Raw genomic sequence first — 14,963 nt, 5'->3', positions numbered from 1 at the left:
GGAAAGGTCAGTGTGAGTTTAGCATGCCCTGAAGCATCTAGGACAAGAAGAATATAAATACATGGACATTTGTTGTGAACTGATTGAGCTAGATGATATGCATTCATAAAGTAGCTGGGAGAGTTCTATAGTACTTCTATCTTCTCTATTGTACTTTCAAGTGTTTTGAGCACTCCACATGCATCATTTAGCTGATCCTCATAGCCCAGTGACATCTGGAGAGCCACAGGCTCCAACGCCCATCATCCCTGATCACTGAAGATGCTGGTTGATGGGAGTTGGACAAGGTTCATCACACTTGTTTTACAGTGGCCCTGTAAGGTGCATCACTATTATTATTGTCCATGTTGTAGATGGATGAGATGAGACTGCTGAGAGAGGCTTGTGGAAGGCAACTTAGCCTGTGTACACACCATACATTTAAAGCACATGACTTCCCCCAAAGAATCCTGGGAACTGTCATTTGTTAAAATAGCAACCTTTCCCAGGATTCTGTGGGGGAAAGCCATGTACTTCAAAGCTGTGGTGTGTACCCTAGTGAGTTTCCTGTGGAGGCAAAACTGGCTGATTTGTAGTCTCTTAGTCACTGTGCTATACGAGCCATACAAGGGGCTTTGCTTACATTGATGGTTTTTAAACTCTTTGCCTTCAAGGAACTTTGTCGACTACAAGTCATCTGTTCAAAAACCCCACTGTGTATCTGTCATGGGACGTTGCAAATTCATAGGGGATTCAGAGAGGGCATGGTCAGGTGCGCAGCCTGCTCACCGGGAGCCAACTGGCCCGGCCTACAGAGCCTCATTATTTCTCACATGAAGTGCCCCCCCCCACTCCCCGGAGGCTGAGCATTGCATAGGAGGGCTGGTAATGGAGGGCAGCATGTTTGCCTTAACTGATCTTCACATTGAGGAACCTCCAATAAGCTTCTCTGGAACACAATCTAAAGCCCCTTGACTCTCATGATTAGTCACTTCAGGGCAGCAGTGCCATCCGATGACAGGTGGCATTTCTAGAACAGAGAAGATTGAATGGAGGTAAAAGTGGAGGCGGCATTTCACTTTAACTCCCGAAGCCATTTGAGCTGGTTAAACCGCTTCCTCACCCCCTCTCTGTGTAGTTTTCATTTAATGTGAAATATTTGCTCATCAGTAACTCGATTACAAGCTCTAGGTTGGTGGGTTGTTTTTTTTTTGTTGTTTTTTTGCAGACAGCTTACTCCGTCCTTTAATCTGATTACTGTTGTGAATAAGGACTGACTTCTAACACATTTGTGTGTCTCTATCTATATGTGTGTGCATATATATATATATGAGAGAACGCGTGTGCACACACACACATCAGTAGAAAATGGAGACCCCTGCCAGAATGGTGCCATGACCTTGCCCCCCTCCCCAGTCTTTTGGAATTCAACAAACAAACAAACAAGCAAGCAAACCTTAGACATGCTAAAGAAAGGATAAAGAAATTAGCACCTTTCTGAGCATACAAGAGGAAGCAATATTCTCTCTCAGTGGCAGTAGGTGGAAGATGACAGCCAGAGCCTCGTCTCTCTCCGCTTTCCTTATCATTAGCTATTAATTGCTGCCGAGGCGTGGCCAAGGGGGGTTGCCGAGGCATTAGCCGCCTCGGAGTCGGTGTCCTCGCATAACCTCCCTCTTAACCAAAAAAAACACACAAAATAGCACTAATATGTAGCCCTCGCCTTATAAAGTCAAAATGCACAATACCTTCCTGGTGAGTGCGTGTGTGCGCAGCGTCCGCAGACTCCCCCACCCCGGGGCTCAATTGATCCCTCCTCCTCCTCCTCCTCCTCCCTTGCTCTGGATCTCTCCTCTCAGTCTTCTCTTTCGCGTTCAGCTTTAAACCAATCAGTCAGGCAAACCAGGAATGGGGGGGGGGGGCGCGTTTGGTGGCTTTGCTTTTCCAGTCATTAAAAATATATATATATAAATAAATAACACACCTCGCTTCCGCCTAGCCCCCCCACCCTCCAGCTTTCCAACCCCTATTTCCACCCCACCCCACCCCACCCCTCGGCCGGATCCACGGTCGCAGGGAGTCCATGTCGCAGCTTGCGCCCGCCCCTTGTGTCCTCTTGCTCCGAGTAAAAACCCCACATAGGAGACCCTTTGTTTGGGAAGGGCTAGGCAAGGGAAGAAGCGCTTTGGAAGCTCCTGGCCTCGCTTTGCTATTGGCTGGTCCTTTTCTAGAGCCTGGTGGTTGATATTTTTTTTTTTGTGGTGGATTTTTTTTTTTTGGTGTGTGTGTGTGTGTCTGTGTAATAATATTCGAGAGGCATGCCCAGCACGTCCCCAGTGTTGGCAGGCAGGGCTTGCTGTGCTGCTTTTTGCTGCCGCCGCCGCCGCTGCTGTTCCTTTTAAAAACACCATGATAATAATACTCAAAAAGCAGCGTGAAGTAGTGCTGTACTGTGGAAGGTTCTTCAGCAGAAGGAAGCAAGATGGCTACCTTGTGGGTTTTGCTGTGAAGAATGCAGAGCCTAATTAAACCCGACTCTGAAGGGGGGGAAGGTTACTACTATTCTCCCCCCTCCTTCCTCGCCAACCCTCTTTCCCTCCGTTTTCTTTTTGTTTTGATTCCGGTGACTTCAACGCCTAAAGTCTACTCATCAGTTCCTTCTTAAGTTCTGCAGTGAGAGAGAGAGAGAGAAAAGCCCGTATGGTTCTGCTTTAAAGTCTTCTAATGTTACAAGGCGGGTGGGGGGGGGCAATGCTTAAAAATAAATATTTGCTTTATTCACAAAGGCTTACTTTCCAATTTGATGTCTTTCTTTAGGTGCTAACTGAAAACAAAAGGCCTCAGAGGAGAAAGCAAAGAGTTCAAAAGGTAATAACGGATCATTTAATTTATTAATAATTACAGAAAAGCAAACCCCAACCTGTCTTACACACTTTTTTTTTTTGCTGTGAAATAGGCGGTAGAAGGGTGGAAATTCTAGAAAGTATTAGTTTCCTGATTTTCATATTTAGGGTGAATATTAAAAGCTCATAACATTTTTGTCTTTCCCTCAGTATGATGAAGTGTGTTTTGTAGAGATTTAACTCTTTGTGCACAGAGTTGCAGGATAGAATTTTAAATTACTTGTGATGCACTGAAAATGACTTGTGTCATCCTTGCTTCTTAAAGGCTGCGGTCCTAAACATGCTTATTATGATGGAGTTGGTCCTACTGAATTCAATAAGAGTTATTTACGAGTAAATGTGTTTAGAAATTGTGTTGAAAGTGACGCTTTGGTTCTTGGAGGAGGGCTGTCTTCATACAGATATCAGGCTGTGTGTATGTTAACCATGGAATGATAATATCTGAGTATTAAATGTTGGCTGTTCTTGCATTCCCACCCCACCCCCCATGAATTGCTTCTTGTTTTGTAAAATTGACACATTCAGGTAAATGTGGCCTGCAATTGGTAATTAAAAAAATACTACAGGTATGCATTTTCTTCAGTAAGTGTGTGTTGATCTGAAAATGGTTTTTAAATCGGGCGGCGTTCCATAAGTGTTTTGGTGTGGCGTGGAGCTGCTGAAGCAAAAATCGGGAGGGGAAAAAACCCTAGTGCATATTTGGTGTTTCTTGTGCATATATAAATGGCAACCCTGTTCTCTTCAGTGAGTCAGGGAATTCCTGTACACGTGCAGAGGAAATCCCTGTTTACGATGGGGAATCCCCATCCCATAGTAGAGAATTAGGGCCCCTCCCACACAAGCAGAGTGCTGAATGTCATTGGAGCTTTCCAGAATTCTGGATCATGGCGGATGTGTTTAGTCTCAGGATTCGAAAGTGAAAATGTATTGCGCGTTTATGTTGCCATATTTGTACTGGGGTGTTTGCCTCCAACTCTGACATAGCGGCATGTTCTGTAGTGTGACTGAAGTCCTGGCAAACTTACTAACTCGCTGCTACACCATGCGTTAGCTCCTGTGACCAGGCTGGAAGGTCTGTGGATGTTGTTCTTTTGTGGTAAGAATACTTGGTATGAGTGTAGTAATAGTTAACATGTATTTTGCTTTCAGTGTATCTGAAGAAGTGTGCATGCACACGAAAGCTCATACCAAGAACTAACTTAGTTGGTCTTTAAGGTGCTACTGGAAGGAATTTATTTTTTTTAATGTATTTTGCTGTGTGTGATAGCTTGCAGTTTATTTAGAAACTAGTCATATGGTCCTTAAACGAAGCAGTTGTGTATAAAGATAATTATTTTATAAAAATAAAAACCTATAGACACTTAAAGTAGATTTTAGGAGAAAATTAAGTACCCTTAAAATCTCCACTTTGATAGATTAGGTTGCAATCCTGTGCACACTTATCCAGGAGCACCCAGTGAACCTAGTGGGGTTTGTTCCTGAGCAAATGTGCATGGGATTGTGCTATTTACTTGAATGTGCTATAGTTGGATTTGTGTTTAGGATGCTAAAGTATACTTGAATTGCGTGTGTGGACACACTTGAATTTGAAAAAAAGTATTCATAATTTTATTTGCACTGCGCTTAACATATTATCTTCCAAGTGCGAGCATTTTATGTCTTTTTTTATTTGGATCTGAAATACATGGTTGATTTCTCTGTCATTAGAAATAATGTCATGTTTACAATGCTGTGTGCTTGCAAATTAAATAATCACTTTGTTGGCATTTTTAATTGACAACCCAAAAATTTAGGCTGCAGTCTGGTTTGGACATCAGTTCCATCAAAATCAATGGGTTGTAAATTCAAGTAAATAAGTTTCTTTTTGGATACTGGTTCCAATATGTAAGAAGTAATTGTATTATTATTTTTTACAATGGAGCCAACCAATCAATCTATTGAGCATAGTCTACTGGGATGTTCTTTTGCCATTCATTTAGCTCCATTGTACTCTTGTGTGGCTCTCATTCATTTCTAGCATCATTTATTTATTTATGTTTTTATTTTCAGCTGCTGTGGGAAGGCAGCCTTAACAGCAAATAAATAAAGAAAAACTTTCTAGTGGATTGTCTCAGTTTTACTACATTGAGGATAGTGGCACTTAGCTGACTTTGCTGAAAGGGTGCAATCTAGACTTCACAGGTGTCATTGTGGAGGCCCTCGGGGCACTTGCTGGATTAGAAATTGCACCCAGTTAGTTGCTGATGCTGCCTCTAACCTGGCAGGCACCCAGTGCAAAATTAAAGGACCCAAGACCCCCGGAGCACATTTATTGCTTTTTGTGGACACTTGCCAAGTTGAAAGCAGTATGTTGTGCACATCACTTCCAACATGATGAGCATCCCATGTTAGGTGACAGGGATTCAGGTAGGCACTTGTCTCAAACCTGGGTTGAGGTAGGGAGCTGCAAACTGGCAGGATAGTTTTGCTGCAGCCTATAGGCCACCAGTTGGCTTTCCCAGGGCTTCTGTTCCACTGTGCTGTTGATCATTAGTGCTTTCCAGAAGCTGATTGCTTATTCTATTGGTCTTTCCTTAAATGGGTCGGAAGGTTTAACAGTGGCATTAAGTTTAGATCAATGATTGTGGTGCCCTCCTGTTGTTTTGGAGAGCAACTTCCATCAATCCCAGCCAGCATGGTCAGTGCTCAGGGGAATAGCAGTTCAGCAGCATTGAGAGGGTACCACACTGGCTTCCCCTAATCTAGATAGTTTGATTTGCATCTGTTAATTTTAGAGCAAGCTTAAATCAGACCAAGTAGCACTGGGTTCTTTATATTTCATGTTGTTAGATTCTTCTTGTATGAGGGCATGTTACTGTATGTTGCGATTACTCCTAATATTCTGTTTCCCTCCTCCACGTACCTTGGCTTCTCAGCTCTAGGTGACATCTTTCTTGCCCTAAAAGATAATTTAATTTCGTTTCCTTACTGTTTTGAGATAAGAACACAGCACATAAGACATTCCCTGCTCTAATCTGATGTCATAGCATGCCTCCTGTTTTTTCTCTCTCATTTGGAAACAGTATTCGAAACTCCCATTGTTCTAGGTGCATTTTGCGAGAGGGAATTTCATTAGCGCAATCAGCTTCTGAGCTCTGGGCACAGTGCTGCACCTAAGATTTCAAATTAAAAATGCAGAGTGGAAGGAAAGGAGGACCTTTTTCTGCCTCCCCACTTCCAGCTACTCTCTGAAGGCTGGAGAAGAGACCCTCTTAAGAATATTAGGGGGCTGGGCAGGGAAAGGACTAGACCATGTGAATAATGAACATAATATTTTCATTGCAGTTCATTCATTTTCAACTTTGTATTCTAGTTTTTTTTTTAAAGCATGCCTAGACACTCCATTGCAGCACCCATAACCTAGGTTCAAGGTTCTATTTAGCTCCTAGCTTTCATATCAGTTTCTAACACTGTTTGGAAATCGATAAGCCCTTGCATGTATTTAATAATAGGTTTTAAATGTCTGTGTTACCCACCAGGCATTAGTATTTTGTTATATAGTGTATTCTTTTAGACTGTGCCTTTTTTGCCAGACATACTTAACAATCCAATCCTTTGCACACTTTCTTGGGATTTACTGTCCTAATACCCAGCTGTCCTTTTCATCCACTTCTGCAGACATGGTCTGGATATGGTGAGGAGTTGGGATGCATATAATCCTTTATAGTTGTTCAAAGAGGACTAGAGATAGTAGTCATTAAGCATTTTAAACTTTTAAGGCTGCCATTTCCGGCATGGTCATGAGGGAGTAAATCACTTTAAACTCTGAGGGACATACTTACTTCTGAGGAAACATGTATAGGATTATGCTGCCTGAGTATTTATACATTTATCTCGACTCATAAACATAGACAAAGATAGATTGACTTCGTGTTCAATCTGGAGAAAGCTGGGCATATTGAACTCTCATATAAATCTTATCAATTTTAGCCTATAATTCTCAAATTTTTTAATACCACTGGGATTTAGGCGGGGAGGAAGATAGTCCTAACTTCCTCTGGATTGATTCTGTGCAATACATTAGTGGGGATTTTAAAAATGTTCTTCAATGGGATATATGTGGTTGGGTGTTTCTGTTGTGCACGCATATTGTAGGGCAGGTGTAGGCAACCTAAGGCCCGTGAGCCGGATGCAGCCCAATCGCCTTCTCAATCCAGCCCATGGACAGTCTGGGAATCAGCGTGTTTTTACATGAGTAGAATGTGTCCTTTTATTTAAAATGCATCTCTGGGTTATTTGTGGGGCGTAGGAATTTGTTCATCCCCCCCAAAAAATATAGTCCTGCCCACCACATGGTCTGAGGGATGGTGGACTGGCCCATGGTTGAAAAAGGTTGCTGGCCCCTGTTGTAGGGCATCTTAACTTTTTTAAAAAAGGAAAGTCTGGTTTTAAAACTACATAGTGTATTATCTATCTCACAAACATGCTGTTCTATTTCTGTTGTTTTAGAGGTGGTCATAGCATGTCACTAGTCATGTTAATGATCTGTGCTGATTATTAGGTGTACTCTGTTTCAGGGTGGGGTTTTTAGGTATTTAAAAAAAAAACACTTTAAAAAATCCAAACGAATATGTAATGCTTTCAGACACAAATGCTTTTTCCTAAACACTCAAAGATAATCGGTTAGCTTACTTTTGGCAGGTTTCAGACTTTGAGGTATACAGTACAGATAGCTGTGGAATTTTCCCTTCCAAATTTCGAGGGTTATTACCAATTTACACTTTAATGGACTTCGCAAATTCTCAATAGTTTATTGGCTACCCTATACAATGCTTCAAATGTAAATTAATAAACCACTAATATATCTCACAAACATGTAGAAAACGTCTGCTCCTAACAAACCAATTTGTGGCATTAAGTTGCCATATGTAAAATAGTAAAAGTGATTTTTAAGAAAGTTTACTGTTGGCGACTTAAGGATTTAATGCTTACGGCACCATCCAAAGTCCCCCATAGCACTTAGCAGCTGGTCCGTAGCTGAGCTAATGGTGCTCATTGGGCTGTGACACTTGTGTCTGCGAAGGTCCTCTGTTACATTGGAGAACATAGAAGCAAGAAGGTGGAGCAGACAGAGAGGGAACTCAAGAGATTGGAGGATTGAAGGAGAATTTTGTATTGGAAAGAAAATACCATCCATCGTACTGACTAGCCCTTGGCAAGTTTAGAATTAAATCAGTGTGTTGGCAGTGGATAATAGATGTGTGAGGATTGGAGATTCCTGTTGAGTAGTGGCAGGTATGGAAGAGATGAGAACAAGCTGTCAGGTCAGAAAAACAATGTAACTAGGAACAGAATCATCATGAAACTAGGTGAAGGTATCATTCTACAATTGCTTATGGGATATAGGTGTCCATGGAGGCAGCACTTCATTTATTAATATACACTGTATAAGAATGCTACCCAGGAGTTGGATTTAGCTTATGCCCTCTAGATAGTCTCAAAGGGTGATTAAACTTCTCCAAGAGGGCTAAGTGAATTGGAGATTCTAAGGAGCAAAGCAGAGGTTTTGGTGTCACACAGTGAATTGGAGGGACGTGAGGTCAAGTGTAGAGATGGTATCTGATTTACGCTGTAGTAAATTAGTGGTTCAAATGAGTTTACAATGTGAATCGCTAAAAGCTGTCTCTCTCTGTGCCCCCTCCATCCTTGAAAGAGTTGCCAGAAGCATACAGAAAAGTTAAACATACCTGTTTTGAAAAATATAAAATAGTTACCTTAAGCCCTACAACTGACATTTCCTTCCTACCTTCAAGAACAGTTGAGAAAGTTATCCATCAAATAACATTCACAAAGCGCTACTAGTGCATTGCTTCTTAATATAATTGTGTAACTTAAAATAGGCAGATGGTTATAGAAAGTAAAAGGCATATCTAATAAAGGTTATTGGTAAATTAATTCTTATTATTATATTTACATGCTGCCCATCTTGCTGGGTTACTAATTCAATATCTGTATACAGCTTCAATGAAATCCACCAAAAGTAACATTTACTTCAATACAATGATATGAGATGTGTGGCTTATTGCAAAAGCAGCTAATGGCAGAGGCAGTGCATCATCCACCAGATGCATAGAAATATGCAATAAAGTACACTTTGATGTTTGCTTTCCGCATGCTAAGCCATGCTTAGCATTTGGTGTGAAGTCAAGAATCGGCAGTTGGGCAACACCTTTATTAGGGCCAATTGAGCATCCTAAAATAATGACCAAGCCTTTTCTCAGACCAATATGGCTTCCTTTGCTTAGAATAAGACTAGCTTGTGTTGTGCATCTGATTCATTGATCTAAGTACTTAGCAGGCAGGATTTAAAAACTCAGTTTCTGCCTGGGACAAATTTGTTAAGCCCTTATAGAATGGTGTATTACAGCTCCCTCCTTCAACAAATAGAATGAAATTCTTTGGGATATAACCTGGTATCACTGGTCTTGGGCTTAACTCATATTTTGATATCTGAGCTGATGAAGTCATTGCATTGTTTTAACTTCCCTTAACTTGTGTAATTTCCATATTGGAGTGTTTTCTTTAAAAATGGCTCCACATGTGAGAAAATGGGTAGTAATGCTGCTGTGTGGATACCTCAGCCTTAAATGTGTGAGTTGGCCCTACATGACGTACAATGTTTCTGTAACTTAAATGAACTGGATGGTCAAATGCAGGCATAGGCAAACTTGGCCCTCCAGATGTTTTAGGACTACAACTCCCATCATCCCTAGCTAACAGGACCAGTGGTCAGGGATGATGGGCGTTGTATCCCAAAACATCTGGAGGGCCGAGTTTGCCTATGCCTGGTCAAATTTAACAGTCAAATATGGTGGCATACTGGGATAGTACAGAGCACACTCGAAGAAATCAGAAAATGATCAGATAAACAAGATAATAGCTGATGAAGTGGCACAGTCCCGTGTCATTTCAGTAAGTTCTAAAAGTGCCAAATCTACTTTTGGAAAAGAGGTTGTTGAGGCCAACTGCACAGCAGGAGTTAAAAAGCAGGAACAGTAAGCGAGATCTAGAATCCATAATAGCAGGCGCAGTTCTAATGGAGTATTTCGATGACATACGTTTGCTTTAAAATTCAATTGATTCTCATAAGGACATAAGACAAGCCTGCTGGATCAGGCCAGTGGCCCATCTACTCCAGCACCCTGTTCTGACAGTGCCCAACCATATGTCTGGGAAGCCTTGAAAGCAGGACCTGAGTGCAACAGCACTCTGCCCACCTGCAGATCCCAGCAGCTGGTATTCAGAGGCATATTACCTTTGACAGTGGAGGTAGAAAGGTAGGCATCATAACTAGTAGCTGTTTCTCGTCTTGTCCTCCATGAATTTGTCTCATCTTTTAAAGCCTCACAGATATTCCATTGGATGTGCTCACAGTTGTTTGTTCATAATTCATTATTCCGTGCGTCAGATGAAGCAGAGCCAGTATTGTTAGGTTCTATAAACACAAGTGGGTCTATTCTAAGCAAAAGCAGGAAATGTCTAAAATAAATACTGGGTTCTATTCCTGCTTTACAGTTTTTGTTTCTTGTATGAGTGGCGTTTTAAAGTGCAAGTTAGCAAAATGTTTTGTTTCCCATGTGGAATGACTGTATATTTATATAATGCCATCCATCCTTGCACTGGGCGCAAGAGGATAGGTCCCTGCCACAAGGAGCTTACAACCTAAAATCTTACAAGGAAGAAACAACTGAGAAATGAAAGGGGGAGAGAAGGGGAGGCAGATAGGGAAACAGTGTGCTTTGGTTTCAGCTTTGTGTACTTTGGCTTGTTTAGAGGCTTCGTTGCAGTAGGGTATGGGAAAGTGGGGTGTTGAGCTAGAGGCTTCACAGAAAACATATGTTTTAAGGAGGCATTTGAATAGAATAAGAGGTGGCATTACTGCGGTCATCTTAGTGGTAATTCCAAGCAGAGGGGCAGAAAGAGCAGTCTTTTGAGGGGGCAACAGACCTGTGAAGGGTGCTAAAACTGTAGGAGCAAGGGCTGCATGCAGAGATAGAGCACACACATTCTTGTTGCTTTTCCTGGCATTTTCTCGATATTTGAGTCTGTTTTCCTGAGCAAACAAGAAGTTGTGTATTACTTGTCCCTGCTTTGTGCTGCATGGGTGCTTGTGGACTTATGGCATTGAACATGATATCTTGATTTTTTAGACAACTATGATCTTTGGAAGAACCGGGCTCAAAATGTCCTTCATGTTTTTGATTTGATTTTTACATTTATATCTGAAGATGGCATATATGGCTCTGCGTCTCAGAGCAGAGCCTCCCTGAAGTTCAACTTCTCCAACCTGCTGCAACCTGTTCTGGATGTGTTTTGGACTGGAACTCCCATCATCCAGAGCCTACACCGGCTGCTGTAGGGGCACTAAGTTGCCCTGCTTGGTTATTTTCCCTGTGGCATCTTGTTGTAGGGAAAAATATATAAAGCTGAGCTGCTGATTGGTCTTTCCCCATGCAACAGTTGCAACAAACTTTGGACACATCTGCTGACTAACACCTTCCAGTGTCTCTCCTCTTTCAGCACTGCAATATTGCCAAATTTTTCCTATTAATGTTGCAGTCTTTCCAGATGCCATCATAAGAAGGAAGAAATAACTTGATTTCATTTTTGGGTTTGTTTGTTTTTAAACAAGCTTTTCTATATTTATTGATATTGTAGTTGCCCTCTTCTCACACACTTAAAAAAAAATCCCCCTTGAAACAAAAAATGACATTGGGTGTTTGGGATGCTTATCTGCAAAAATAGCTATGCAATTATTGTGAGGATAGTATTATCCAAATTATTGTTCTGCCTGGTAGTTTTTGATTCTATCACTGCCGGACATTTGTTGCCCATTTAAACACAGAGATAGCAATGAGCTGGATACAAGCACAGACTGCCGTTTAAGGCTAGAAGAGGCAGGAAGAGCCCAAGCTGTGAGTAGAGGTGACCCAGTCCTACCTTACAAAGCAACAGTGTGCTCACATTTATTTTATGTATTTTTATACTTTTATCCCACCTTTGCTCCAAGGAGCCTGAGGTGGCATGCACACAACCTTGTGAGGTTAGGTTAGGCAAAGAGAGAGTGACTGGCCCAAGGTCACCCAGTGAGCTTCAGGACTCAGTGGGGATTTGAACTCTGCTCTCCCAGGTTCTAGTTTGACACTCTAACCACTACACCACACTGGTGGAAGCATCTTGGAATAATCCTGTAATATTAAAGAGCTGATAGACCTTTTTGTTAGGAAGCTGCGGGGGGAGGCAAGCTTTGCCTTCCTTCTCTTGGGCTATCAGCCACTCCTTCACTTCCATTTACCTGCCAGTCAGCTTGGTAAGCTATGTTTGCTTCCTTTTTTCCAGAGCAGTTCAAGGAACCAAGTCTCCCTATTGACTCTCTCTGTTTTAGGACTTTGGCAAGCCTTTCAGAGATGTCTTCCCCAAACACCTTACAGGTGTCTACTGTAGGTAGTATTAGCAGCCTTGTGGAACTATGTTCCCTCTGGTTCCTAGGGCTGGTGGTTCTGCTATGTGTGTTGCCACCATAATGTGATACTGTACTGTGGAACCTGTATGTGTAGCCTTTTCTGGCAAGTGCCCCACATTGGGCAGGTGCAGTTTATTATTTGGTTATCTGCTCTGGGCAATGGCTACTTGTCACAGGCAAGTAGGCAAATTGCAAGTATAATTGGCTGTGGTTGAGATTCCTGCATTGCGGGGGTTGGACTAGATGACTCTCAGGATCCCCTCCAACTCTACAGTTCTGTGATTCTGTAATGCGGGAGAAGTGTGTAACCTCTGTTCAAACAACTATTTTCTCTACACTCCTTGCCCCTCCACCCGTCTCCTGCCCATTTGGGCTATAACATTCTTATGTAAAAGAGGACCTGCTGTTAAAAGTTAACTGACCCTTGCCTTTGCCATAAAGGTGCCAGTTCTTGCAGCAGCTTGCTGCCTTGTTGAGGTGAATGGTGCTCTGACTCCACAGTGTTGATTTTTGACAGTGAAGAGCACTTCCCTTATTGCTTCTCTTTTTAAGCAACTTTGCATCCATAGTAAGTACTTTAGCAGGTGCTCAAAACAGGCTGGGTCAGGGTAGAGGGCAGAGGCAGGTGTCATGAGTCCTGTGGCATCAGCTGGGACAGGGTGGCAATGGCAGGATCTGTCAGAGGACGAGAACTCTGCGGTTGAGGTAGAGGTGCTTTTGTAAGGGACAGGGGGGAGCTGGGGAGTTGCTAGCTGGACGAGTTCCTACTCCCATCTCCTGAGTACAGAGTGCCCAAGATAGTGAAAGAGGCAGCTGGTAATTTGGCAGAGGCGGCTGAGTTGGAGACATAGGGAGAGTTTGAGGGTTGGGCTCAGGTCCTGTTGCCAAGGATGCACCAGCAGACCCAGCAGCTGCCGCCGCCACCACCAGGAGCAGTCGCTTGTGACTGTGTGGTCCTTCTCTTTAAAAGCAGAGCGGGAGAGGTGTTTCAAGTGTTGGGACAGCATCTTTGCTTATGCCTAGCCAGGTATCCCAGAACTCTGTTTATAAACTGTTAATAGCAGTGTTAGAAACTGGGATAGAAAAGATAGGAGCCAAATGGCTTCTAGGACCTGGGTTTTGGGCACCGAAACAGAATGTCTAGTCACCATTTGGCAGAGGTGGCAACACTTTTTATTTATTATTTTGATGAGCATGAACTAATACACAATTCACATAAGTTACACATTGTTAATATCACATTTTAAACAGAAATTGTTAATACATGTTTAATTTGGTGTTTACATTAAAATTTTTGATACCATACTTCAGTTTTCAAAACACACTACTCTTTATTGTTAAACTCCTTAACATATTGCCCATCCTTAACATATACTTTGAGGCTTCAAAGCTCATACATTTCCATAATCCTTGAGTGTCAGCCAGGTGCAAAAAATGGCACCCAGACTTTTTGAGGTGTTCGCAAATGGAGAATCTTTAGGTACAAAATGCGCCTGGTGCCCTGCTAATTTCAAAGCCTGGTTAGTAGATGTGATGATGAGGCCATGTGTTGATTTTATCAGTAAAGTTTTTGGGATTTCCCTAAGAGTCTTTCATCCAAGGGTGGGAACCAGGACATCCACACGTAATGTGGCTGCTCTAAACTCTCACTGTGTTCCCTGTGTTAGATGTTAAAACAAGGTAGAGCTGAAGGAAGAGGAAGGAACGCCTTCATTTGACTTTGTTCTTTTAATAGCTCACTATAATAACATGCTGTTTATAAACTTGAATTTCTGCACTAAAGATCCTATGTGGCTGCACAGTTTTGATAAGCTGCCACTGGATCTACAAAATACTTTGTATATTTGTTTTTGTAGCAAGACCTGAATGATTAGCCCTAATTTAATTAAAAATTCTTTTGCAAAGGATCGTCATTCTGTTATTTGCTATTCTTAACATTTTACTGATTACTGCGAAACAGCATCCTTTGTGGATCTGAGGTTATCCTAGGCGTTGCTGATGTGGTACCCTCCAGATATTGCTGGATTACAACTCCCATCAGCTCTACCCAACATGGCCAGTAGTCGGAGATTATCTTCTCATGTATCTGTAAATGGCTAAGGAATAGGAAGCAGAGAGGGAAGGATGCAGTAGGTAGAAGGATCAATATTGTGACCCATGCTTTTTAAGTTGTTCGTAAATGTGCTTGAGTTAGGGGGCAGGCAATGAGGTAGCCAAGTTTGCGTCTGATACCAAACTGGCAGAAGTTTTCATAATGCATTCTGGTGTAAGGCAAACTAAATATGCTTTGGTACATAAAGGATATCTTTGGGTAAATGAACCCTTGCTGGAGGTGTATGTGACTAGATCTACCACCAGTTTCCTCTACAAAGCTTCTAGTTCCCTCTGGGTAAAAGTTCTGACTACTTTTAATGGTTTTCTGATGTGCCTGAAGCTGCTGGGCAGCCCACTCAACAGCCTTTTTCCATAAAGGAAAAAGCTGGAAGCAGAGCAGTCAATGAGCGGCATTGTGTCTTCATGTTTGTTTAGCAGGGTACAAATAGGTATAGCTTTGAGACCATCTGGCATTCTGCTTTCCC

General features: G+C 42.1%; 1 protein-coding gene across 1 annotated transcript in view; it reads left to right on the top strand.

Annotated features, from left to right (window-relative positions):
• TET1 (tet methylcytosine dioxygenase 1) overlaps positions 1 to 14,963 on the top strand; it is a 70,803-nt gene that overhangs the window by 18,495 nt on the left and 37,345 nt on the right. The window contains exon 3 of the mRNA XM_028729440.2: positions 2,797 to 2,847. Within this exon, the coding sequence (XP_028585273.2) occupies positions 2,797 to 2,847 (51 nt within the window). The remainder of the gene's footprint in view (positions 1 to 2,796; positions 2,848 to 14,963) is intronic.

The sequence above is a fragment of the Podarcis muralis genome, chromosome 6 (assembly GCF_964188315.1).
Source record: "Podarcis muralis chromosome 6, rPodMur119.hap1.1, whole genome shotgun sequence".
In the NCBI taxonomy this organism is placed as follows: Eukaryota; Metazoa; Chordata; class Lepidosauria; order Squamata; family Lacertidae; genus Podarcis; species Podarcis muralis.
The sequence above is the reverse complement of the archived record's forward strand: the minus strand, read 5'-3'. Positions and strand labels throughout refer to the sequence as shown.